Source organism: Pezoporus occidentalis, unplaced genomic scaffold (assembly GCF_034315485.1).
Source record: "Pezoporus occidentalis ecotype Australia unplaced genomic scaffold, CSIRO_AGI_Poc_V1 ctg17, whole genome shotgun sequence".
NCBI classification, from domain to species: domain Eukaryota; kingdom Metazoa; phylum Chordata; class Aves; order Psittaciformes; family Psittacidae; genus Pezoporus; species Pezoporus occidentalis.
The window spans coordinates 1,799,917-1,826,989 of NW_026913531.1; the positions used below are offsets into that span (position 1 = coordinate 1,799,917).

General features: G+C 39.7%; 1 protein-coding gene across 1 annotated transcript in view; it reads left to right on the forward strand.

Annotated features, from left to right (window-relative positions):
* Positions 1-2,034: 2,034 nt before the first annotated feature.
* Positions 2,035-27,073, forward strand: part of MYRFL (myelin regulatory factor like) — a 36,351-nt gene continuing 11,312 nt past the window's right edge. The window contains exons 1-18 of the mRNA XM_062613721.1: positions 2,035-2,337; positions 6,939-7,006; positions 7,101-7,359; positions 8,835-8,926; positions 10,881-11,028; positions 14,170-14,365; positions 15,689-15,765; positions 17,013-17,123; positions 17,689-17,779; positions 20,659-20,859; positions 21,261-21,369; positions 21,830-21,939; positions 23,462-23,625; positions 24,214-24,277; positions 25,402-25,487; positions 26,276-26,365; positions 26,464-26,507; positions 26,617-26,781. Coding sequence (XP_062469705.1) covers positions 2,150-2,337; positions 6,939-7,006; positions 7,101-7,359; positions 8,835-8,926; positions 10,881-11,028; positions 14,170-14,365; positions 15,689-15,765; positions 17,013-17,123; positions 17,689-17,779; positions 20,659-20,859; positions 21,261-21,369; positions 21,830-21,939; positions 23,462-23,625; positions 24,214-24,277; positions 25,402-25,487; positions 26,276-26,365; positions 26,464-26,507; positions 26,617-26,781 — 2,263 coding nt within the window. The 5' untranslated portion in view covers positions 2,035-2,149. The remainder of the gene's footprint in view (positions 2,338-6,938; positions 7,007-7,100; positions 7,360-8,834; positions 8,927-10,880; positions 11,029-14,169; positions 14,366-15,688; positions 15,766-17,012; positions 17,124-17,688; positions 17,780-20,658; positions 20,860-21,260; positions 21,370-21,829; positions 21,940-23,461; positions 23,626-24,213; positions 24,278-25,401; positions 25,488-26,275; positions 26,366-26,463; positions 26,508-26,616; positions 26,782-27,073) is intronic.

The window sequence follows — 27,073 nt, forward strand, 5'->3', positions numbered from 1 at the left end:
CCGGCAGCTCTTAGCCAGTCTGAGCAGGAAGCTGTGTGATCACAGTGGCCTCTCAGCAGGGCTTGTACATACAGGTCTCTGCTCTTGCAGCCACCTGATACCCAGGTAATAGACTGCCTTGTGACCACCCATATCTATGAAGTACTCACTGTTATCAAATGCCTGTGAAATGGATGCTACCATTTTAAATAAATGTGCATGTGATCCAACAGCTCCTCCTCCACTGAAATAGGTGCCAATGCAAGCACATGGTGCCGCTGACCTTTATTTTTGAGAAAGAAAAGAAAGTTCTACACGGCACCCAAATATGCTGGCTCTGTATCCTAAACTTTTATCAGCGGTAGCCTGTCTTCTTGTTGGCTTGTTTCCTTCCTCTCCCAGCGCAAGATTAGTCATTCTTTCCTACCCGTTTAACTGTTTATGTGAAGTGGAGAGGTGCAGAGGGAATGGTACATGTTGATGTACTAACCTCTGGACTGTGGGATGCCCGTATTTAAAGGCCCTGCCCTTGTTTGATTTGCTTGTGTCTGACTTTGATCAAAATAAGGAATTCTTGGGGTTTGTGGTACAGGAAAACCACTTTGTATCTGACCTCTGACCTCATGTTAGTAACAGTTATCCTGTGTGAGGGCTGGGCACTTTGAGCAGGAGGAACAGGTGGGTAAAAGAAGGTGTCGAATAATTTTCCTGTGTACTGCCTTAACAAAAGGAGAAATGTTTGAGGTTCAAGGGAGAATATCCTAAATTCAGACATGAAGAATAAAAAGATTTGATTCCAACAAGTTTGAGGAAGGCTGCTAAGGAAAGCCAGCCTTCTTTGTACTCTGCAAAATCGTCTTGAAAGTGCTTTGCTACTGCTTCAAGACTTCCCTGTTACAATTTTGCTGAGGCAAGTAAATATACTGCACCTATTAAATCTGGTATGCAGAGGACATGTTTGCATACAGCGCCAGTGTATTAGGATGCCAGGGTGTGCAGTAGCATATCTGGTAACACAACTATTAGTTGCTATCTCACAGTGAAAGGCAGCTGAAACTAAGTCTGTAGCAGCAATAAACAAATGATGCTCAGATTAGTCTGTGATCACACAGCAATTCAGGAGATGTCTATTAGCAGCATGAATTTATGTATTGGCACACAAGGAAATTCCTGTGCAAGGTGGTGGAAGTAGATCTTTAGATGCTGCTTGCAGTTAAGTCATGTCTACACCGAATCAAGGAGGAGCCATGTCAGGTAGAGACATCAGGAGAAGAACAGAAGAAATTTTACGGTATGACTTCCTACCATGCACACATCTGACACTAGAAAAATCACCAAGGGCAGTTTCAGCTCCTGTGCAGGGTGATGGTGATTAACCTTTTGTGTTCTCCTGCCCTGCTCTGCTCTGTTGTTGTCAGACACTTTGGGCCCAGCTCTGCCACTCTGAATGCCCAGGCCAGTCCATTTCATCTTTTGCAGCTGCAGGACAGTGCCGCCTGCAGTGCTGGTGCCTTCCAGGGAGAGCAGGAACTTCTTGGTCCTTATCTGGTTTGGTTTCTGGCTGTTCGCACCCTTGTTTATGGCAGGCTGGTGGGAGGGGTGGGAGCCTGCAAAGCAGTTCTGTCTGGTTTGGTGTTTCAGAGAGTTCTGGCTGACTTTCTGCAGAAGTTATCATGAATTCCAGAGACTTTATAATCATAAATCTGTTTATAGCCTTGGGTTACCAAGCAACAAAGGGCAAAGTACGGAACCTTTCTATTCATTAATACCTTTAACACATCAGTGGGCTGTTCTTTCTGGGAGAATAAAAGGAAGCCACCAATCAAATGTTTCTAAGGCTTTGTGCTTTCTTCAAGAGCAGGATGGTGGATTTCTAAACTATTTCAGCAACTCACTCGTAGTACTAATGCAGGAAGTGTGCGACAATGCCTGGGATTTGCCTCAGTCACCTGCTCTGATCCCAGTGTAACGGGATGATGTGAGATTCAAACCCACCTTTTCCAGTGGCAGGCTCTTGCTGCGGGAATTCCCTGAAGCCTTAAAGCCATGCATGAATGGGTGTTTGCCTGGTGCTGCTGTCATCTTCAGCTTCCCCTGCACACCCTCATTTACTCTTCATTTCCCAATATCCCTTCTCCTAGAATGAATAAACCCATGTGTTGTACACAAGATGGGATGGATTTGGTTTTCATTTGTGTCGAAGAGTGGGCATCTTAATGCCCCTGAATTCCTTTCTCATAATTTCTTTTTGATGCTTTTAATTTTAGGACAAGATGTCCATGGAGCCTTGGAGAATCCCATGGTGGATACAAGTATGCTGGAAGAATTCATCGGTAGTGACGTAGAGTTTGGAACTTCGTAAGTATTACAGCAAGAGCTACTTCTCCTTAGTGACATCTCCTAAACTGTTTTCATTAGTGCCATGATAAAATCTGAACACAACAGACCTAAAATCTGAACACAACAGACCTGAAATCTGAGTTTCAAGTGGTCTGTGGCTCTCTTGATATTGTCACTTGAAGCTGTGTAAGAAGACTTGGGAAACTGAATTACAGACAGTGATGGAAATACGGTCATCTTGTTCAACAGAATGAATGATAATGAAATCTGAGATAATTCACAACCATTACACTAATTACGACAGTAAATGCAAAGTTGTTATGTTAACATTCCTTTAAGCGTTTATGTACAGAATAAGTGATGTGAGACTAATGTATAATAAATTGAGAGAATGACAGAAACCTCGCAGTCTGAGGGGAGCAGGCTACTGTTTTCATCCTAATGCTCCATTTAGAACAGAGAAACTACCCGTTACTCTCTTCTGAGGCTGACTTTAAGAGGTACAAAGGGTACATAATGCAAAGGGTCTTTTAGCCAAGGGTGGGAAGTCATGCAGCACAGATCTGTCAAAGGCTTCAACCCCAAATCTTTCACCTAGGCAACTGTCAGATGACTCTTGTTTGATGCAAAATATTAACAGGGTGACACTTGCACTTGCCAAGAAGCAGAGCAAGAGGTGATGTTTTAAAAATAATGGAACAGGGGATTTTTGATTCCAGGCACACTCAGCAGCACACATATTTACTCATAGTGGGCTAAGTAGGCTTTTACATGCTCTAAATCATGAATGAGTTGATTCTCCCTCTGCCCACGCTATAAAAGTAAAGGAAAATGGAGAGGTTGTTGTATATAAATAGACATAACCTTTATTTTTGGTGACTAAATTTATTTCAGGTTAAACAGATTACTGAATTCCTGTATGACAGCTTTAAAATCTTGTTTTTTCACTTTTATGCATGAAACAGCAGATATATAAAAGGTCTATATATATGCTACTATGTAGCCTAACTATGTTTGCTATTACAGTTGCAGTGCTACAAAGTATTTACATGCAAGAAAATCTGTGCCGCTGCCATGGGTTTGGAGGCTTTAAACTGATGCCACAGTTACTCTTCATTAATTATGGCATTTAGAAGAACATTTACTGAATCATTAGATCTATAAAAGTAAAACTATGAAGCATTTGTCTGTATTGCAGACTTTGTGCATAGAGAGAATACAATCTCATAAAGGAACTTGCCAAAACGTGTCAAAGGAGAAAAATATTAAAAGCTTCCATATATATATCTCTCACCATATTCTCTCTCTCTATAGCACCTCATCTGTTTCTCATCAGATTTCCTCATCTGTTCCTACTGCTATATTTAATCTTGAGTGTTGAAGGGAGAAAAAGGGTGGCCGTGGCCTTTTCTAAGGAGGTATTTGATTGTTACGCTATGTCTGTAATGGGGACTCGTTTAAACTGCAGAATATTTTTACCTCAAAAAGCACAATGCCAGTTTCAGTAAAGTTCTAACCTGGACACATATCCCTACTACCTCTGTACTTCTGAATACTATCTTTCTCCTAGAAAGTGCCTGTCTCTGTATTCTACTAAATTACTCTAACCTCAAGCACAAATTGAGTACCGAAGGCAGTGTTTGAAACCAGGAACGTGAACTGAACGTGTAGAAGGGAAGTTTTAAACTTTGATGGATGTATCTTTTTAAATTTTACAAAGCACATTTGGAATCAGTAGCTGCAGATCAAGTATCCCACAGGGAAAATGAATAAATAAATAAATAGTAATAAAAATGTTTACTAACTTCCTACTTTATTCAAAGTTGCAAACAATGTTTAGAGCAGTAGACACAGTAGGCATTTAAAAGCATCATAAAATTTGCTTTGAAGGAAATTAAAGATTATTCTAACATAGAATTTTTAAACCTATTTTTAGGAGTAATCGTGTACCTGAAGCTAATCCAAAATGCAGGGTTGTGGATGGCACTTGTTAGAAAACCAGTAGTGATACCGTTATGAAATACATAAAGACGTGTCAAGAGTAACAGACTGTGAGCAAAAATGAGACTGTTCTCACATTGCATCCAAACTCAGCAATACAAAACCGGAAGTAGAAACACTAGAATGAAAATCAGGTGATGGACATTTTCCTTTGATGCTTAAAATATCTGCTGTGTATGTGGGAGCACATCTGCTTTCTGAATATGACGGATGCCCCTATAAGCAGTTTTATTTTATTTAACTTCTGCCAAAACGCCCTTAGTAAAGGAGGTGTGCCCCACTACATGTCTGTCATTCTTTCTCTGCCCCAGCATTTTTAGCCTAACATACTAAACTTAAACCATTGCTTTTCAGGTAGTGCTACAGAGTAGTGTTTGAGCCTACAATTCATAGGAATACCTGAAAGGGTTAAAAGTCCATTTCTTGAACATCCATCTATTCCTACTGTAACAGAGTAACCCTCCGTAGTTTCTTTAAATGGCAGAGATTAGGATTTTCTCTCCCTAAACTGCTTTGAAAGCATCATCATGGGCTGGAGAGCTTAAAGTAGTTGTGAGAGACCTGTGCTGTCAACTGACTGGAGACAGAAGCATTGTCTCTCTGTACCGGTCTGGTATTGTCTTAGGATGTTCCTATTTTCAGTGCAGAAGGAATTCAGTGGTTTTGCTATGTGGTGTGGGAACATCTGTGTGTTGTGGTGAGCTTGATGAAGGGCTTGGCCTAGTTCAAACTGTGGTGTAATTCCAGGTCTCACTGTAAGAGAGTAATCCTTCACACAATGTCTAATAGGAGAAAGGCTGTAAATGTGAAAGCATCACAGGGAGATATGATACAATATAATCAAGCTAGGTACCAAACATTAAATAATCAAGAACCTTTTTTCAAACCCTCATGCATCTGAAGGGGCTATCTGTTAGAGGCATGTTGAGAGCAAATCTCTTGGTGTCAGCTGCACACAAGGAAACACTCAGTTCCTACCTGAAAATCAGAAGAAAGCTGCACAGTAAAATACGGGCTGGCCTGTTCTTGTACAGAGCAGTGTACTTGTTCTTTAGAAAGGAATCAGGAGAGGGTGTGTTTTCAGAGAGCTACCTGTTTGAGTAACAGAACTCAGTGTGTGAGTGCTAAAAACCACAGAGCACGCTTAAGTTGTTTGGCCTTCCACAATGACCTTTCCAAGCATAAGTGTTAAAATTTAAATCTCTGCTGCTTGGCTATGGGGTTTGGCAAGGACGTGGCTGTGGATCACGAAGAATTTCTTGGTTCACAGCCAGTCATGCCGCCAGTCCCCAGCTCTCATCATGACTGTCAGAGCATAGCTGCCTTCCCACCCCTTGCCTCGGCACCTCCTCCCTGTAGTGCTCCCACCGGCCGTTTGAAGGTGCTGTGCCGTTAGGGGAGATTGCCTCATACAGAGTGCGGAGCGTTCCTTCTGCGCAGCTCTCACTGCCAACAGCCCCGAGCTGCCGTGGAGGTGGCCCTGCTCTCCAGTTCATAGGATGTAAAGTGGCAGATGAGCCTCTTCTTGTGTAACCTTACGCAGAGAAAAGCAGCTCAGCTCTGCTTGAATCTGGCACAGCACTCGGTGTCCCTCGGCAGGTGTTTTCATGGCAGGAGGCGTGGAAGCTGTCGAACGACAGTAACTGCACGGGGTGCCGCACGGATAGCGAGCCCGAGGCTCAGATTTTGGCTGTTACCCATTAACACGAACTCCTGATCACTGACTCGCATACAGAGAAAACACAGTCAGGAAAACACCATTCCTCCCCGCAGCCTGCTGGAGGCTCTGCAGGCACAGCACTGCTCCTTCCTCCCGTGCGGCCGCCGCTCCTCACACTCGGCCCCTTCCACTGCCGCCGGTGAAGGCAGTGCGCTGCATGGCGGTTTCCTCTCGGTCCTTACTCGAGTCCGGCGTGGGTTGCTCACAGCCCTCGGTCCCCTCGGGGCATCTCGCCGGGGCAGGACGAGGGCCCGGGACTGAACAGGGGGAAGGTTGCTTGTCACCTGTAGAAACCCCTCATTAAGCTGCTGTATTTTCTGGGGAGCTTGTAAGAGCTCTTGCTTCCAAACGGGGAGGCGCGCTCCTCGATTGTGCAGCAGCCCCTGCTTCCTTCTGCATCTGGGCTGCACCTCTAAGACGGGACCTGCTACCATCTATCTGACAGAGACGGAGTGCTTTGGCCAAAGTAAAGTCTGAAGAAGCCCAGCGGTGGATGAAGATGCTGTAGGTCCTTAGCCTGTATCCTGCAGAGAATGGGTTTAAAGCCCTTGTGAACTCTGTGTATTCACAGTTGCTGGTGCCCCCGGAGGTAAATGAAGAGCTGCTCATGGGAAGGAAGGAGGAGTGAAGCCAGTGGGTTGTGGAGGGGAATTTGGGCAGGAGCTGGAAGGGCTGAGGCGTCCCTGCCTGGGAGAGAGGTGGAGGGCCATGGGAGATAGTCTGATGAAGTGTAAGTGACATTGCTCCTGTGAGAAAAACAGCAACCACAGTGAGCAATGCTTTCTGAAGACCCTTGTCAGTAGTCTGGTGGTTCTCCTCCGGCTGCTTTCCATGCTGCTTTGTGGTCATCCTCTGTGTCTTCTGCCAGTAGAAATGAAAATCTCTTTTTCATCCCTAGGCAAAGCCAGTTGCCAGACTCTCCACCGGACTCTGGATCGGAACCGTGTTCTCCACCACAGTGCCAGAGTAGGTTACATAAATTCAGCCTCTCCCAAGCTCATAGGAAGATCTTCAGCTCCTGTTCCTCATCCTTACTTTCTTGTCTGTTTACTTCTTGCAGCCCCATGGTACGACAGTATGTGGCCCAGTGGACTGCAGCCTCCACTCCCATGCCCATCTGCTGTGACACCCAACAGGCTTCCCTGCAGGTTCATGGAGACTCACTCTGACCCCAGTGTCAGTGGGCATCCTTGCACCATCCCCCAAGGCTACTGCCTGAAGACAGGAAATGCTGCGACTCCTTGGAATCACGCTACATCCTCCAGCTGTTTGGGTTTTAATTATTCATACTTTCAGCCAAATGCATCTCAGATTTCTGGGTAAATGATAAAGCTTTTAATGCAACGGATGAGGCAGATACAGCAAAAAAAAGACCTGGTTAGAACACATGGTTTAAGACTGGTAAAAATCCCTGTGGGTGTAGGGTTTTCCACAGGATGGCAGTGTTTAGGCATTTTTGAGACACTTTTGGTTGGGGTTTCTTTATCTTGACGTTCAGATTGGAAGTAGAAATGGATTTCCATTCTTAAAACATTAGGAGGCCAAGGAGGGATCAACAGGTGTTTCATAACTGGAGTACTAAAGTATTCAGGCATTTTGCAATACCTGTTGTAGGGATTTGTCCGTAAAGATCTTGTGTTTTGACAAGTGACCTAAGAGATATAGAAAACCCGGTATCATATCTATGTAAGCAAGTGAAATGGTATTCACATATCATCTGCCATATTCACACACCAGTGTGTTGTGGATGCTTAATTATTTAAAATACACTGACTGCTGCAAGCATCCAACCATGATACCTGGTAAGAATGAATTAACTGATGCATGCCAGAGGGGGCTCCCCCTCACAAGGGCTTTAAGGGGGGAGAAATGTGAATTCATCAGTGTTAGTCCTGGGCTTGCAGATGCTCTGTGTCATGTGCAGAGCTCAATTACATGTTACATGGGATGTGGGGAAAGAAGCTGGGCGTGGGTTTCTCAGTGGAGCTCTCTGTGGTCTTTGTTTTCTAGTAGAAGATGCCAGTTAGTCAAAATTCTGTTCTTTTTTGAGGGAATGCATTGGTTATTTGAACTTCAGGCACAAAACTCTTCTTGACCAAATGTGGAACTTTGGAACAAGCCCAGAAAACCAATCAAAATTAATGTGGTGGGCAGGCTTTTCTTCTCTTTGTGGAGAAACCTGAATTTGAATACCTGCTGGGTATGACCAAGACCTGGAGTTTGGCTTTTTATTCTCCCACCCAGAAGGAGTGACCATCTGTCAGGATATCCTAATTTACATGTTATGATATAAAAACTGTGGAATATTTTTTTTCTCTTTGCATATGGGAGCATTTTATAAAATCTCACTTCCTGAGAAATGGGGGACTGTTACCCAGCAGTTGCCCCTCGAGATCTTTTTATTAAGGGATTAGTTTAACTGCTACAAGCATTTTCTGTATAAGAAGGAAAGTGAGTTCGTACCTGGTGCACTACAATTATTCAAGAAAAGCTGTGATTTTAATGCAAATATCAGGAAACAGTAACCCTCTGCTGTTCATGCACTAAGTTTTTAAAAAGGATGAGCTTCTCTATTTATATTAAATTAAAAAAAATCAAACCAAATTTGTGTTTTGGAAGGAAAAAATTGCATATTTCAGTTTTAAAAAGCCAACAATGGTCTCCTCCCCTGACAAACGAGAATTTGGACGACAGTACAGTTAGAATGAGATACCTGGGTATTCTGCTGTTATGATTCTGTCATATCTGTATTTAAACTCATAAATGAGTAATGCAACGTGTGCTTTTAAAAAAGTGTTTCTGCAGCATCAGGCAGAAAAAGGAAGCTCTCACAGTTACTGGGGGATGCCACTGATTCTCCAGTCCAGGCTCAGGACTCCAGACAAGGTAAGCAACTGTGTGAAGATGAAACGTAATGGCTCATGTCATATATAAGTAAATATGTTAAGAGCACAGCTCCTGCTAGCTCTGAAAATGTAGCGTGGCATTAACAGTGTGTACTCCACTGCCAGGTTTGGAGGAATCTACCTTTTTAGGAGTTTTGAAAACCAGGACCTATTTATATAACTTGAACAGCTGGCAGTGTTCAGGGCTGGGCTGGACAGAACCTTGGGTAACATGGTTTAGCATGAGGTGTCCCTGCCCATGGCATCGGGGTTGGAACTAGGTGATCTTAAGGTCCTTTCCAACCCTAACTATTCTATGATTCTGTGATTCTATATTGGGCAAAGAGAGCCATTAGAGGCTGATGTTTCCTGAGGACTCTCTGGGCAAAATATTCTGCCTTTCTCCATGTGTGAGCCTACCACATGCAGATGATACCATACTCTGCTGACTTTACTTGGCACTAAATTGACTGGGCAAAGAAATCATCTTGGGTCAGCTTAACAGGGAATTAATGCAGTGGATGAGTAAACAGATTGCAGTTTCCCTTTATCACCTCAACTCCAGTTTTTTGCTACTAAGTGTATCAATGCACAAACTTGGTAAAAGCTGTGTGTTCTTCCCCTTCCCCAAATTAATTCAGTTCATTGTTTTATCAAGATGAAACTGTTAAGCTTATACCAATTGATACAAAAAAGCTTATCAGGCAAGTACAGAAATGGATCGGCTTCTGTGAAGCGTGAGGCTCTCTGCGAATGAACAGTTCATTTGAGGAATTCCATGCTTGTCTGTTAGTAGAAAATCTGAGAGCTGATTATTTCTTCAGAGTAAGAATTTTGCAGCATTAAAGCAGTCTTTTAGAACAATTTTAATGAGTAACAACTGGATTTAGTAGGTTACATTTCCTTGGTATCTTTTATTTGATCAGTGTTTCTTGATTGTGACTAGTCCTCTTAAATCTACCCTTGCTGGAAAGAGAAGACAAACAGATATGTCTGTGTCTAAAATTTCTCTTGGTGGTTTTAATACTTATAGACACAGCTTTGAAATATGCTTTCCTTGGGAGTCACTATTAATAAAACCTCACTGACACACGTGCTATTGGAAAAAGAGCACAGGCCTTGATAAAAATGGCATGGGGATAATTCAGAAATGAGATGTGAATTTCTTTACTCTGTGGGATTTTTGGTGTTCTTTTAACATATTTTCTCTCTGCTCTATGTCCAAAGCAGGGAATTGCAAATGAAGCTCGGGCCTGAAATGGTTCTTTAGTCTCTGTCTTACTGTGCTGCCACTGGCTGTGAACAGATCTTAGTTTATATGCTCAATGGTATATTTTCTCCTGTCATTACTGCACTCCATTTATCTCTCCCTCTTACCACATTTTACTTTGTCTTCATAAAATGTATAATATCTGAGAGAATTATGGTTGACCTTGTCTATCTCAGAATGCTCGGAAAGCATTAACCACTCAATCAAACGTAGTGGTGAATGCTCTTGCTATTGGAAAGCTGTGCCTCCTGCTCTGGGACAAAGTACCAGTTGCAGCGAGTTGGAGTATATTCAATTTAAACCTGTAGTAGAGATTAAAGGAAACATATGTAATTGTTTTGTTTATTGTTTCTTGTAGTGTTGCAGATTTACAGCAAAATGCTTAGCTTTCCTTTTTCTTTTTTCCTCCCTCCTAAAGGAAACTATCCCTCCTTTCGGGGAGAATAAAAATAGGAAGCGCTACATGTGTAATATTTTGTAAATCAGTAAAAGCTGTAAATTTTATTTTCTAGGGCATGGGAATATAACACAACCTTTTGGAATAACTGCAAAGGGCAATCAGATATAAATATATATGCAATATATTTATGCTTTATGTATATGTGAATATATTTGTAAAAATGTTTATGCAGGATTTTTGGCTAGTCATAAATGTAATAACTGAATTGTCACTATCTCCCTGCAGCAACCGTTAAGGACTGTGCTGCTGAAGTGCAAGAATATGACAGTGATGGACAGAATGCAGCTCTGGAAAAATGCTGTCAAGCTCTAACATGGCAACCATATCAAACTTCTCAGTGGAACAGCTTACTGAACTCTAATTATGAAAAACTGTAAGCACTGACATCTGCACTTGGAGAAAGTGGCTTCCTCTGTGGTTTTGCTTTGTTTTGGTTTCTGGTATTGTAGTTCTGTAGGAACAAATTATATGTTGGGTATCCCTTGTTTTTACTGCAAATAAGACTGGAGAAGGAGGAATAACAGGCATGATGAAATACGAGCTTGAGGATGTGTCAGATAATCAGAACTTTAAACACTGGTTGGAATTCCTGTCAGGTTTTCTGATTTTCCTTCAGGGATCTGGGGGCAAATGGAAAATGAGTTTAACTTTAAATACCTGTTAATTTTTGTTTATTTTGCAGAACATATATACTGGGGCAAGTAATTACTGAGCAATAGCAGCTTTTCTTCTAGTCACCTAAATACTAAAGAAAAATGGAAATCGAAGATACCTGTATTACTTTAGGCTCATATAACCTAAATCCTACAAATATAGACATATATGGATGATATGTAGTCAAAGATGTAGAGCTTTCCTGTATAAATCAGAACTATAAATAGTTGAATTTAGCCACATGATCTGGGAAAGGGTCATTCCAGGTTCACTTTACATGCTTGGTTTTCTCCATTATAGTATTTAGTGAATGATCCCTTTTAACAAAACCCTTCATCAGTGTTTGATCATTTCCCCAGGACTGGTACAAATAATTCATCACTGTCTCCGTGGAACTTAAATAGCACAGTAAATTTTCGTGCTCCTCTAGCTCAAACTGCTAGAGTCTGGAGTGTATCAGTGTCATTGCTGAACACTGATGTTCTCTGTTTGTGAACAGCATGATAAGGGCAACATTCATCTTGCTGTGTCCCATACAACCCTTCTCCCAGGGTACTGACATGACAAGAGAGTGGACAGTTCAGTACCTGCACCTTTCTACTTGTTGGGAGCTGGTTGGGCCAAGAAACCTTCAGCTGTGTTTGTGATGTGAATCGTCACTCTAAATGGAAGTGGATTCCAGCTCCTGTTATGTTTTCAGTGAACAAGTACATGAGAGCTTTGAGCTGACGTTGGTTCCTGTATGCTTAAAATTGAAATTCCAGACTCACATATCTTGATGGCTTGTGTCAACAAAAAGTATATGATGCTGAGCATTAAAGCATCCAAATAAATGCTGCCATTGCTGTGAAAGGGGATTGAGATACTATTTGCAGAGGAAGCCAGGGTTACTTTTAAGCTATGTCAATAGCAGTGTCTTTGTTCCAAGATGCACTGCAACTATGGTACAGTGCACAGATTTTCTGAGTAGTGATCCTGTGCTCTATTAGCCTCAAAAGAGTCACATGTTTATCACTGCTCAGTGTGGATGGGTTGGTCCTTCACCTGGAAATTGCTGTGTGCACTTTAAAGGCATTTCTGAAGTTTTCCATTTTATTCATCCAGTATTTTAACCTTTTGATTATTTAATTTTCCCAACAAAATGCTGTTAGCTGAGGCAGGTTCATTAGAATAGGTTACTCTACCATTAATTGTGCCCTGCATTGTGTTTGGTTGGTACTTTCTTAGCCCCTTGCCCCATTACTGTTGTGACTGGTGAGGCACTGTTCCAAAGATTTTGTCTCAGAAACACTCTGAAGTCTGTTTCTTTGTCTGAAGACTTAAATTCTGAATAGAAAGAGGAATCTGAAGTGTTTTTCTGCTAAAGACACTTGTGTGATAGCGATATCGCTGAACGGTCTTCCAAATTTTACTGTACACCTTGCTAAGACTGACCAGTCTTTGTGCGATCAGATCAAAATGTATTTGCTCTTAAATGGTGTACTCAGAAAATGATAAACATGAAATTCCTCTTTGGGAGCCGTTGTTCCTAACAATTCAACTTGGAGCAATGGAAATTTGTACTTGTTGCCTCTCAATCTGCTTGCCTGCGTGGAAGCAAATATTCTGACTTTGTTTTAAGGCTATCAGGTAACAAACTTGCTTCATACCTAAATCTGAAAAATTACTCCTTTCCTTGCTATGAAATACACATATTCCCTATATAAATAAAAAGAATTACCAGTTGTAGAAAAAAAAAGGAAGAGGTTTTTCTTCTTTAATAATGGTGGTTTTAAGAGCTATTAGACAATTATAATTTAAAATGAATTAACATATGACTTCATAGTTTTGAAGCAGTTACAGAATAACCAGTGGTGGTTTGAAAAGGGCCTTTTGTTCATAATTTATAAAAAGATAATAAAGTTAGTACATTTCTTGTAAAGTCTGTACACTTTGATTTTTCCAACTAATAATGTGTAAACAAATGAGTTCTGAAAAACCATCTTCAGTAATTGCATTAATGAGAGGTTCTCAGTGGCATCAGATGAGATCATCATTATCACACTTCCATTAGCAAGAAAAGCCAATGCCCATATAAGAGAACCTTGCCGTGTAGTCCTATTATTTCAGAATTATCCATCACTTAAACTGGAGGAGTGGAAACATTGATGGGGTGGTGAGTTCACTGGCACTTTTAGGAAGATACCTTTTGATAACTTTCCTTGTTTGTTGTGAATCATAAAGACAAAATACACTTTCTTTTTGGGCAACAAATTAGACCTTTGAATAAATAGAATAGGGTTTCCTGAGCTGGATGGATAAAGGGGAGTTTTATAGTAATTTTGCCAGAGGGTTAGTGTTGATAGCTTTTCCTTCAGCTTGAGTAAAGCCTTGTTTGAACTCCAGTAGCTTCTGTAGAAGCATTTGGTGTGGGAATTCAAGAATGAAAAAACAGGGAGTCTTGCTGGCTCATTAGCACATTGTTGTCTGCAGCACTAGCTCAGCTCTGTTGTTTATAGCACTGTTGTAATGAATGCTTGAATAAACTAAAAAATTTGCTTGTGGTTTTAGGTGCACAGGCTTCCTTTATACCAGATTAGTAAATGAGGATTATGTAAACTTCTCCACCTCTGGTTTCCAAACTTTTTATGTGTCAGACTAGAATCAGAGAACACTTTGTATGCATTTTCATTTTTACACCTCTAGAGGCTAAGAAAATAATACTGATAGATCTGGTGATTGCAAAGATGTAATTTGGCTCCCATTTTGTCAGTAAAAATTAGACGGATTTTCAGACCACATTATGTTTCATACTATGTTCAAGATGTCACTCAAATATGCCTGTCCTTAAAGTTGCTTTTCTTTCTTCTTGTTTTTGTAGACCTGCTGTAGGGTATCACATTGTCACAGATAAAGGATTTAATTTTTCAATAACAGACGATGCCTTTGTGTGCCAGAAGAAGAATCATTTCCAAATCACAGTCCATATTAGAATTGCTGGACATCCAAAATATGTCAAAACTCAGCTGGGGGGGAAACCAATAGAAAAGTTTTGCTTGAAGGCTTTTGGAATAAAGGCAAGTATTTCTCCGTGAGTATTGCATTGAAGAAATTAGCATGTGATTATCCATAGGATGAAGTCAATAATTAAAATGAACTCTTTTCTTAGTAATTTTTGACCAAGAACTGACAAAAGAGAACTCTTTCAAGTTGCTAGTGACTTCTGTGTGGGAGTCTTTTGCAAGAAAAGTGAGGTTTTATGGATGCTTGTGCTGATATATATGAAAAGTTGTCATGTTTGCCATGGTCTCACTGACTTCCCTCTCTTTGGTTAAAATTCTATTCCCTCAGTGGGCAGTTCAGGGGCATCAGCTGGTGTGCAGGTGGCAAGTCTACCTGTTAGTCAAAAAGATGTGTTAAAAAACCCCAAACAGTTCATAAAGCAAAGAAAAATAATAAAATCTGGTTTTCCTGAACAGTTCATGTGTAGAAAACCAACAAATTTTCCCCATTTCTGCTTGTCATGCTTTCAATTTTCATTTTAAGAATCAAATTCTTCCAGCCAATATGGGTCCACAAACTGCATATACAGAAGTAGTCAGACATTTTAATATTTCTGGAAGTTTTACCAGGTTTTTCATTTACTTTTTCAGTGAGTGAAATTTAGTGATTTAAAAATTACAAAATTCAATGATTTAAAAATATCCATGTTTTACAAGGCAGTTACTGCAGTTTTGCTTCATGCATCCGAATGCAGAAGAAATTTATGAATATTACTGGCATCTGTTCCCATCTGAAGCAAAATGATTCTTGGTACCATTCCAGAAGCCTCCTTCTCCTTCTCCTTCTCCTTCTCCTTCTCCTTCTCCTTCTCCTTCTCCTTCTCCTTCTCCTTCTCCTTCTCCTTCTCCTTCTCCTTCTCCTTCTCCTTCTCCTTCTCCTTCTCCTTCTCCTTCTCCTTCTCCTTCTCCTTCTCCTTCTCCTTCTCCTTCTCCTTCTCCTTCTCCTTCTTCTCCTTCTCCTTCTTCTCCCTCTTCTTCTTCCTCTCCTTCTCCCTCACCCTGTCTCCTTTTTCCCTTTTCCTCTTTTCTCTTTTCCCTTTTCCCTCTTCCCTCTTCCCTTTTCCCTTTCTTTTCTTTACAGTTTCCCTTTTCCATTTTTCCTTTCCCTTCTTTCCCTTTTTTTTCCTTCTTTCAAATTACATCCACAGAAAGATTTGGGTCTTCAGACTTGCTGCTGGGTGTCAGTGGATCAGTTCCCATGTTAATTTCTGTGTAGTTCCATGAGAAATGAGATTACACTGTTTCAGACACAATTTGCTTATTAATTTCTTTTTAAAATTTTATATAGTTGAAAATTTCATATTCTTGTTATTTTTGAAAATTCTTTTTGCCTTATAGGTGGAAGCTCCAAATCAAACAATTGCTATTGAACAGTCTCAGTCAGATCGAAGCAAAAAAACTTTCCATCCAGTTAAGTAAGAATTTTGAGAAAATTATTCCACTTAATTTCAATACGTGCTTGGTCTAACATGTGAAATAGTTGTTTGTTTCTTGGAAACTTACAGTAGCTTTTAGCCAGTTTTCTGATCTTTACCCCAGTTCCATTCTGGGTGTGCACATAGAGTCACAGTAGTAATATATACTTGGTCTCCCTTCATTAAGGAATATTTTCAGCAGCTTTACAAATGTGTTAAGTGTGCCTATCCAAAATATTTATACTCAGCTAGCAGCACTGTTGTATGGTGTTCAGAGTTATATGTCAGGTGCATTTCCCATCTTACAAATGTCAGTAATGTTCCTGCTCTACATGGGCATGAGACATAGTTGCAGTGCTTTTAAGAGGGAGTGCTTCTGCTAGAAACATACATGCAGCTTCTCCTAGGAATGCTCTGCCATTCTTCTGCTTCTTAAGTTACCATCAGAATCAATGTTTGCTCTCCAGGCATTGAGTGTCTTCTGTTGGAGGTGTTCTGTTCTTTATAGTTAAATAAGCCTTGAACCAGAAAAAGATGAGACAGTGTCAGATTTGACAGGATAAAGCCTGCAGTACGTAATCTGGAAAAAATAACTTTGAGCTTGGGAGAAGAGCTCAATGTTCACTAAATTACCTCTATTAAGGCATTTTTCTTCCTTTTGCATGCTGACAAATAGATTCTGAGTGCATGTAAGCCGTTTCACGGGTGACTTTTCAGTGGACGATGGTTTTCTCCACTCAAACTCTTTATTCATATTATTTATTACTTCCAGGAACAGTGCCACTATGTGTTTGAGACATAGGTGTGTATGTTATGATTCCAGACATACAAATTAGAGGCAGGTGTAAAAAAGGACAAACAGTAAAATTTATTTATTTTAGTGTGAAAATTCAGATCCAATAATAAACAATGTTAACCTTGGCAAGCAACAAATACTCATCATATGGAACACATATGGTTTTATTATGCTCAAGGCTGTGAACAAACAGACCAAGGAACACAAGGTTCCTATTACTAAGAGCAGTTTCTCACTGCTGGTGCTTTATCCTGTTTATCTTCTTGACATAATCTGTGTTTTTAATTCATTTTTATAAACCATGGTTGCAGCATTTTTACTGGGGTTCTTCTTTCTTTTTCATCTGTCAGTTTTTTTCTCAGAACTGTTCTAAGGAGTTCGAGGAAATCTGGCTTGAGCCAGGTAGATCTCCAAATGCTTATTTCTGATCTTGTTTCCTTTTCTATTTTAGAGTTGATCTGCCAGGGGACCAGATAACTAAAGTAACACTGGGAAGGTTGCATTTCAGTGAAACAACAGCAAATAACATGAGAAAAAAGGGAAAACCAAACCCTGACCAGAGGTATTGCTGTAGCTATTTGGCCTGTGTGTGTGAAGTGGAAACAAAGAGGGTCTGCTTTAGAGTGGAGTTAATGCTTATGAAAAATCTCAGCACTGCTGAATCTGTGATTTTAATTCTGTGGCACTTGGCATCTGCTTAAAGGCCTCTCTTCAGAGTCATAGACTGATTTGAGAAAAAAAAACACAAACCTCATTCTAATGGTTAGAGATCATTTTGGGAAATCATTGCCATAAGGATGGCTGAAGAAATCAAGAAGCCAACAAACCAAATAATGAGCATTTTCTTCTGAGGAAGGAAGGGTCTTTGTCTCTTGAGTCTTCTTTACTTAAATTTGTCACAATTATTGTAATCTTTGTTCATTTGCAGTGATAGTGGGGATTGAAAGAGCATATTACTTGAGAGAAAAGAAAATACTTTTTCTTTCATATTGGAACATAAATACATTTTTTAAAACATTTCATCTTTTTGTGTATTGGTAATAGTGGTTGCATTTAAAACATTTTCCTGTTTTCTGTGAGAAGACATTACTTCAATTATTGTCTTGACTAAATCAATTTCAAAATAGATACTTCATGCTGGTAGTTGGACTGTATGCTGTCTCTCAGGACCAATTCTATCTTCTGTCTGCGAATGTATCTGAAAAGATCATTGTGAGGGTAGGTAGAAATTTATATTGCTTTCATGTGAAAAGTATTTACTATTTTGATATTCACAGGACACTATGGGTGTGTGCATGTGTGTGATTCTTGGGCATATGCCACTGACTCAAAATGATTGAGGAAAAAATTACAGCCGCATATTGTATGAGTGTGTTGTTATCTTTTAATTATCAGGACTTTAAACTGTTAAAAGTAGAGAATTTAGAAAGAAAACCTGTTGTGAATTCCAGTACAAAATACCTTGATTTTTCCAGATTGTTTTTTCTTCAAGGTGGAACAATTTCCTGCACTTGCCAGGAATTTGGTAAATGCTTTCATTGGGTAGATGATTCATTTTAAAAGGAGGATAAGAATGAAAAAGAAATGCAAAGAAAGGTGGTCAAGCAGCCCCTTTCTAGCGTGATCCCAGAGCTAGTGTGTCCTGGCTCTTAATTTGGTGGTTGTAATCTTGGTTTCAGAACAGGAAAAGGAAGCATTGTCTCTCTTCCTCATGACCATTATCTTTCAGTCTCCTGATCCCCATAAAGCTTTCCTTTTAGTACTTGGCTTTAGTTTACAGTTACAGTTAGACTTGCAAGAGAGAAAAAACCCAGACCTCTGTTGTAACAGGAGCTATGGAGGATTAGGGTCAGCCCCAACATGAGTGGGGTTGCAAGGGGAAGGTGAGGGCTGCCAAAAACTTTCAGTACTGGCCCTTTTTTGTGTGACCAATACCTGGTTAACATTTGAGCTGGGCATAGCATAAGGTTATGGTTATTTATGTTTATGGCATAGAAAGATGAAAAATCCATAGGTGCCATGTAGTGGGGCTGAGAGGGATGAGGGCCTCTGGAAGACTGCAGTCCAGTGAACTTTTTTGTGTGGGCCAGTCAAGGAGCTGCTTCTTATTTGCACAGTGTCTTTCTAGTCCTTGTCTTATGGTGAGGAGCAGGCTTAGCATTTTGGTTTAGAGTCATAGAATGGTTTGGGTTGGAAGGGACTTTAAATATCATCTAGTTCTAGCTAAGCTCTCAGTTGGCTCCTCATTCATTCCCAGGCAGTGCTCTGTGCACTCCAGCTGGTCATTAACATAGAGGGTGACATCCTCTCCTCATATCCGCTGCCTGTCCTTCCTGACTCAAGTAAGACTGGGAGCTCTACTGTATTAAAAGTGGGGCTGGAAAGGGGTTTCTAAGGAAAAGCGAGGGCTGTCAAAAGCTTTGGTCCTAGCATCTTTTTTGCAGGCCATTGCTTGGGTCCTTTTTGTCTGCCTAGACTTGCGATTACAGCCTGGTTTAGCATTAAGGTTTGGAGAGAGTTAAAGTGCAAATCCCCAGTATGTGTGGTTTACACAGAGGTTTCCAACGGGAGATGAGGGCTTACAGCTGGTTTCACTTGCGGCTGCTTTTTTGTCTAGCCCATAACTTTGTGTTCTCTTATGCCATAAACCTTCTTCCTGCAGCTAGGGTTGAGTTTTGGATGGCAGTATGGCAGAGAGCTCCTTTCTGGGTGGAGCTGTGAAAAGGCTTTGAAAGCAGTGTTTGGAGTTCAGGAGTTTTCTGCCCTGATGAGAAGTTTTATCCTGGCTCTTGCGGTGGGTTCTTTTATTTCAGGACACTGGTCATTGTGTTTGTATCATTCCTGCATATTTAGTTCTTTTTTTTTGTCCACATTTTTGTCCATAATTTCCACAATACTGCTTTCATCTGAATTTCTCTTTCTACATCTAACAGTGTTACAAATATCAACTCTTTACTAAATTGGAAAAGTTTACATTTGAGTCATCCTTGGGATTATTGTTACCTTATATATATTTTTGTGCAAGATTTTTCTATCATGTTTCATGTTAGATTCTTCTGAAATGTCAATGAAGAGAGAGCTACTTCTGTGTGAGCGAGACAGTTTCTTAGTAGGAGTCCAGGAATGAGATTTTGCAAACCTGGCCACTATTCCAGACAAACTAAAAAGAAGGCAGAAAAGCAGAAGGGTAAAGAGGGTGTGATCTGAAGTGGTGAAAAAATCAACAGGATAGATGGAAAGGGGAAAAAACAAAAGTAGTTTTCCAGATGTCTGACAGGGCTTCAGTGGCAGGGTACAGTAAGCCAGGCACTGCTTAACTTAAAGTGGCAAAGCTATGCAAACACACTGTGGGAGAAAGCAACTCATGTTCCGGCCCTTTATACACTCAAACATAATGAAACTACCAGCTGAGTAGTGGTTATCAGGCATATCAGATCATGCTCTAATTGTGACAAACAGTGGTAAGTGCACAGCACCATGGCTTGTAGATGGCAAAGCCTTGTGAAAGCCTGGCTTCTTTAAATGAGTGTGAACTTTTTATCATGAGCATGTTTTTCTCCAGAGTAAAATTTTAAAGCCTGTACTCAAAGGTTTGTTTGTTTTTAATAACAAAATCAAGTATTGAAATCAAGTGGGTTTTCTAATTATACACACTGCTTTGTTCTTGAAAAGCTCTGTTTCCTTGACATGAAATTGGAGTTAATTTAAAACATTACAGATTATTTGGTGAACCACATGTGTTTAATCTCTTCCTTGTTTGCTCTTTTCTGATTTCCAGCCTCAGCTAAAATTTGCTGGTAAATAAAGAATGGTTAGGTGCCATAATGTCAAGGTTAAAATTTGGTAAGCTTTGGACATTGACAGATTAGCATAAAGTGATAATAAAGCAGAATTCAAGGGAAAAAGCAGTGAGGCCAATGTTGTGTGAGCAGAGACACTTAGAAGTGACTCCACTGTTTTTTTTTCTGTTGGTGTGTTAAAAAAGCTCTTGAATGCAATTTAAATATTAAAGACTTAGCATTTAATTTTCCCTGAATTGAATAAGCAATAGTACATCTATACTATACTATATCTTTAAACATCTTTTTTTCTTCCAGGCGTCTAACCCAGGGCAGTTTGAGAATGACAGTGATGTACTGTGGCAGCGAGGACATGTTCCAGAGACAACAGTCTATCATGGTCGAGTAGGAATTAACACAGATGCACCAGATGAAGCACTGGTTGTCTGTGGAAATGCCAAAGTTATGGGCAGAGTCATGCATCCATCTGACAGCCGAGCAAAGCAGAATATCCGGGAGGTGAGGGCTGTGGAGTATTTAGGCCATTTATGTTTGCACCACAGCACACATGTGGATCATTGTTCTGACACGTGAAGCAGGTTCTTTATCTGGGGTGTGCTAAAATGCTGGCCTAAAGAAATCAGATGTACCACTGTGCTCTGCAGAGCCAACGCCTCTGGACATTGGAAGAGGCTGTCCATAGAAACTTGGGATATCTGTGTAAGCGGGAGTTGTCAGACTGAGGGGTTACTGGCAGTACAAATAGCACTCTGATAATGGGGAATGGGAAGATTGTCCATATTTTTCAATGTGAAGCTTGGCCAAGTCGCCATGTCAGGCTTGTTCTAGCTCAGTGATGTCCTAGATGCCATGACATTCTTAGTGTTTCAACATGTGAATCCTGGTATTTGTCCAACCAGGTTGACACAAATGAGCAGCTGAGAAGAATAACACAAATGAGGTTGGTGGAGTATGACTACAAGCCTGAATTTGCATCTGTTATGGGAATAAAAAACACCCATGAAACAGGTATTCAGTCAGCTCTGTTCCCATTTTTCATTAACTTCCACTGTTTTTCATTGTATCACAGTATCTTTTAACACCCGTTCTATTTCATCCTCATTTCTTAGAATACTACAATTGCATACTTTGCTGTGTATTTCTAATGATACAAAAATGCCAAGAATAAGCAATTCTGGTAATTTTTGAACTTCTGTACCAATTTTTAAAGATAGGAGTGTATTTTCACAGAAGTTTAATTAATCACAAACAATTTTTTTTATTGCAGAGTAACAGGAATTCTAAAGGTTTCTTTTTGTTTTCTGTGGAATGGAAAAAAAGAAGTGATATCTTGGATTTTCCTACCATAGACAAATTCTAGATCATGTTTGGCCCTACCTGTGGCTTACAGGATGGTCAACTCAAAGCACGCAACCATGGTCAGTAGTATGCTGCTGTGTTTCCTGACTTTATGTTATCTTGTGAACAGGAATAATAGCTCAAGAAGTGAAGGAGCTTTTACCTCAAGCTGTTAGAGAAGTTGGAGATGTTGCTTGTAATGATGGAGAAAAAATAGAAAACTTTCTCATGGTTGACAAGGTATGGTCTTGAGAGAGCACTTGGAGGCGTGTATTTAGACCGTTCTTTTTGTATATGAAGCTATAAACACACGCTATGATTTATACAGAGCTGTATTCCTCCACATGTATTTATAAAAATCGTGTTTGACAAGTCCCTGAGAAAAAAATGAACAACCAAATGTTAGTAAATGGCTGAATCTTATAATCGCATAAAGTATTTACATTAAAATCTCATTACAATAATAAATAAACATACAATGAAAGAGAAAAGGAAAAAAACATCTCTGCAATAGTGATTTCATAGCATTGGTTCAACAAGTGGGACTCCAAAACATTCTTTTGTGTTTAAGTGTTGAAATGAATGAAGTGTTCCAGAAGTGAATTAAGTAATGACAGAATTCTATTTGTTAAATAAAAACTTCCTTACTCTAACCCTGGTGTAATCACTTCATATCAAATACAAATGCTAGCTCTGTGTGATCTGTGGGAAGGTAGTTTTTTTAGCCATCTGAAATCCTTACTATAGCTTCCAAATCTTATACTGAAAAATGTTTATGGTGCACAAAGTAATTACCATGCTCGCAGGTTGGAAACAATAGCTTAGTCTGTTGTCCTGTGCTCTCTTCCCCTCCTTTTCCTGTAGAAATAGGGCTGCAAGGGACTGTCAGTTGCAGAGTCCAGTTACGTATGACTGCAGACAGTGGTTGTCCAGAACATTGCTCAGAGAGACCCCTCTGTTATGTGCAGTTCACTGCAGGTCAAAGGACCACTTCCTAGCCTTTTTCTGCTTACAGCTGATAATAGGAAAGGGGAGGTTTTACAGATTGGTAACTGCGTCTTGTCTGGATGATGTCATGAACATGATTCTGTATTAGTTATAATAATGCATTCTTTCATTATTCTATAGGAAACACAAGTTTACATCACTGAACTTGGAGAAAATATCTATTCAAAATATTGCATTTTGCTTGTTTTCTTTTGATAGGCTACAAGCAATTTAAATTCATAGGTTAAATTTGCTATGCTATATTCCATATAAGGGAAGCATGAATTAGAAACCTTGATTAAAGTTGTGGGGAGAGCACTTTCTAGAGATGCTGTTGAAAAGGAGACTTATGTAAAATTTGCTGTATTTGACCAGGATTCCAAACTGTAGCTGATTTCTAGGTGGTCACAGAAGAGCAATGGTGTTAGATTGTGACACTAAGGCAGCACTACGAATCACATAGTAGATGCCTGTTGTCACAGTGTTAAGGTTTAAAATTCAACACAGTATGCAGATAAAATATAGTTCTAATTCTCGGTTTACAAAGCTTCTTCAAGCTCTTCTGCAAGTCCTCATTTTCAGTTTGCCATGAAGAGAACATAATTTCTACAATCTAGCAAAAAAGGTTTTATAGTCATAAACATGTCCCATTTACAGTGAGGTACCTTGTGTTTGCATTTTAAATATTCAATGTATCCTTACATAAGTGAATTCTATATTTTTTACTACTTGTTGTATATGACTGACGAATATACTGTCATTGTTTTCTTCTCAGGATCAGATCTTTATGGAAAATGTTGGTGCTGTAAAGCAGCTTTGTAAACTAACCAACAATCTTGAAGTCAGAATAGAAGAATTGGAGCAGTGGAATAGGAAACTGGCCAGGCTGAAACGAATGAACAGTTTAAAGTCAACTTTCAGTGAAGAGAGCAAAGTCAGGTACCTATCTGGGATGTTTGCTGATGGTTGTCACAGAGATCGGTAAAGTGCTCTTGGTGGTGGAAATGAAAACTGATTCTGCTTGACAGTGGAGCTCAGCTCATTTCCAGCATTGAAGCAGTGCAAAAAATGCCAATTTCTCATATTTCTTAACTCACTGACAAAATTAATATTTGGAATAGCTGTTAAATTGTAGTAGGTTTTGTAATTGCTTCAGTTGCGTGAAGCAAGTGTAGATTATGTCCAGTTACAGCCCTGGAGTGTAGAAATTGCAAAGAGAAATCGGCAGAGCTGCTTCTGCAAGGAGAAATCCTCATTAGTTCTTCAGTGGAAATGACAAGTGCTTCCTATTTCTAAATCATTTCCCCAAATTTTCTTTGAAACCAAATGTAGCATTTAATAACATTCACCTGCATGAATTAACTGGAGGCCTTTGTTCTTTAAAACAAATCTGACGACACTTCTGCCTTTCTCTTCTTAAATGTTGAAGTTGCAAAAGCAAGTGACTAACACCCTATTGAAAACGTCTCCTTTTCATTTATTAGTTGCTGAAGCATTTGCATATTAAAAAGGTCTTGTTTCTTACAGCAGGTATAGTCGAGCTACTAGTCTTTTGCCGTCAAAAAAATCAGTCCCACTAAAATCCAGCAAGGTGAGTGAAATTGAATGTACGAAATATGCCTATGAAAAAGGTTTTGTAAGTGCTGAAATACTGGTGAAAGCTTTTGTGTTTCTAAATATAGAATAAAATAATTACTGTCATGCTAGAAACTTAAATAACTGTAATGAGATGGAAAATATGTATGAGACACTTCTGTTTCTTGCCTATACATTGTATAGAGACTAGTGTGTGAGACTAGATCCACACTGTGTAATGGTGTGAAGGAGAAGACCAACAGGACAGAGCTGTTGAGCGTGTAGGTGTGTTCACATGGTGTAGTGCAGCCTTGCACAGAAATGCTCATTTCAGTTTGGAAGTCTGCACAGCGATAATTCTTCCTCAGCTTTCTTCCTTGGAGGAGCCTTTCACTGTGGTTTGTAGTTAGTATCTCCTGATTTATACTGGCTAATGCTGTCCTTCAGGTGATTAAGACTTGGATAGGATGTCACTGCTATTGCTGACTGCCCATATCTTGATATATAAAGAGGAGATCATTTTTCAGAGAGATTGAATGAGTTGACCTTTTCCAAGACAGTCTTCTCTAGGCTGCCAAGTCCTGTTTTTTTAAATGAATCAATGTTCTTTTGTCTACCTTGCTTTCGCCAGTGTCAAAGAGCAAAGGAAAATAACAGGTCAAGTGTCCTTTATTCCATAATGACGATTAAACGTTTCATCATCTAAATCATCCTACTTGTATGGATAGTGTCTTCTGTATTTACACTGGCCCTGGTTTAACTTGGTCTGAGCATATACTGAAAGCTGCTCACCTCTTAGTTCTGGCCACCGCTGATTTCATAATTTCCTTTTTAAATACTCCAAGAGTATGAAAAATGGCAGGAAGAGAAGGAGCTGTTATTTTTACCCATCCTTTCTTCCTTTGTAATGCTTGTGTCCCCAGACTATCAACAATGCACATTGCATTCACAATTTTAGGGAGCTTTTCATTACTAAAGCTTTTCTCTTTAGACGTGGCCCTTGTATAAGGATGGCTTGTATGGTTCCTCTGAAAGAAACAAGGTTAACCTAAAGTCAGACTTGTGTAGTATTCCCTAATCTACTAGTACCAGCTTAGTCACTTGTCACTTAAATTAACCAAGCATCTTTTTTTTTTCTAGGTTTGCTTGTCAAAGACAAAAGGGTCTTGCTCCATGAAGGTTTTCCGGGTGACTGTAATAGCTTTGATTGCTATTATGGCACTATGGTAACAATTAATTATTAAAAAGTTGATTTGGTTCTTCTCCCTTCCCCTTCCTACTTATCAGAAAGAAGACTGTGATTTTTTAGCTCTTCTCACCCTTCCTACTCAAATAATGGAATGTATTAAAATTGACAGTGACTATGCCTGGTAATACTGTGTAGTTGAAATTGTTTTAGAAAAGTAAGATACTCATGTGGTGAACACACACCTAATCTCTGTCCATGTCACAATGTATGGTGCACCTTGAATGAATCTTGGTGGCTCATGTGACAGATGCAAAGCTGAACTCATGAGACTTTACATGTTTTATGAAATCATTCTGTTCTGAAGTACAATTTCTGATGTACACAGTGACTCTATTCTGTGAAATGAAGCTGGACTTGTTTCAGCAAGTGGGCAGTCCTGTGACTATGAAAGCTTAACTTGGACATTGGACTTGTGGAAAGGAAATTATGCTCTGGACTTCTGAGACTGCCATTTTCTGTTTCCAGTCCAAAACTCTGGGTCTTACAATCTCTTTGTGAACTGAGTACTTTGAACTGGTGTTGCAATTCTATTTACAATCAAAAACTGATCATATTTTGTGTTGAATACAAGTATATGCATACATTTATACAAGTATCTGATCTAAACTCTGTTAAATTCAGTTGAAAATTTTCCCACTGCAGGGAAAGTGATCAGATAGTTGACTTGTACATTACTACATTTCAACAAGGTGCTGTCAAAGTATTATTCATATTATGTTACATAAGAGATGGATGTAAATCTGCAGAGTAATTCTCTTTCTACAGTGCTTTGACAATCTCGACCCTGTATTTACTTAGCATTCATGACAGACGTTTCGAAAACCATCCAGTTTACAGGCAAGTAGTTAAATTTGTGTTACTGAATTAGAATTAGTAATAGGTTGTGGACCAATCTGTTTTGGTCCACAGCTCTGATGCCCATTTCTTAATGAATTGCTTTTTGTCATTGGCAGTACCTCAAGTTCTGTTCTACTCTCTCGCTCTACTACTACAGCAGGTACGGTATTTCTGCTGGTGCACATGTGCGTAATAGACTTTCAATTTCTGTGCTACTATAAAATGCCAATAGACACACAGCACTAGTGAGAATTGTGTCTTTCTTTTAGCATTTAATGGGGAAAGCACAATTTCTCTGAGCACTCAACCTGTCAGCAGGATCCCTGAGGTGAATTTCTGTGACATTTTGCCTTGTGACAAGGTTTACTGTTGTCCAATTCATCAACCAAAAGTCCAATCTCCAACTTATGAGGAAACCAATGCACAGATGAAACGTAAGTTGAAGCATTAATTTCCGTTATTTGCTGTGCGAGTAAAGACTCTATGAAGAGTGTAGAGGAAGGTAGTTAGGTCCTACAAAAGAGCTTAATCCAGGGGATTAAAAAAAATCCTGATACAACTAAACAGCACTGCAGTCAATATGTTTTTTGAAAAATCTGGCCTGGTCAGCATCAAGAATTTTGGGTCCTAAGATGTTTTGTCAGATGTCACTGTTCTTCCTGGCCATTCACCATAAATGATTTAATGTGAACCAGAAAGTCACTAATACCTTTAATTAACTTCTGG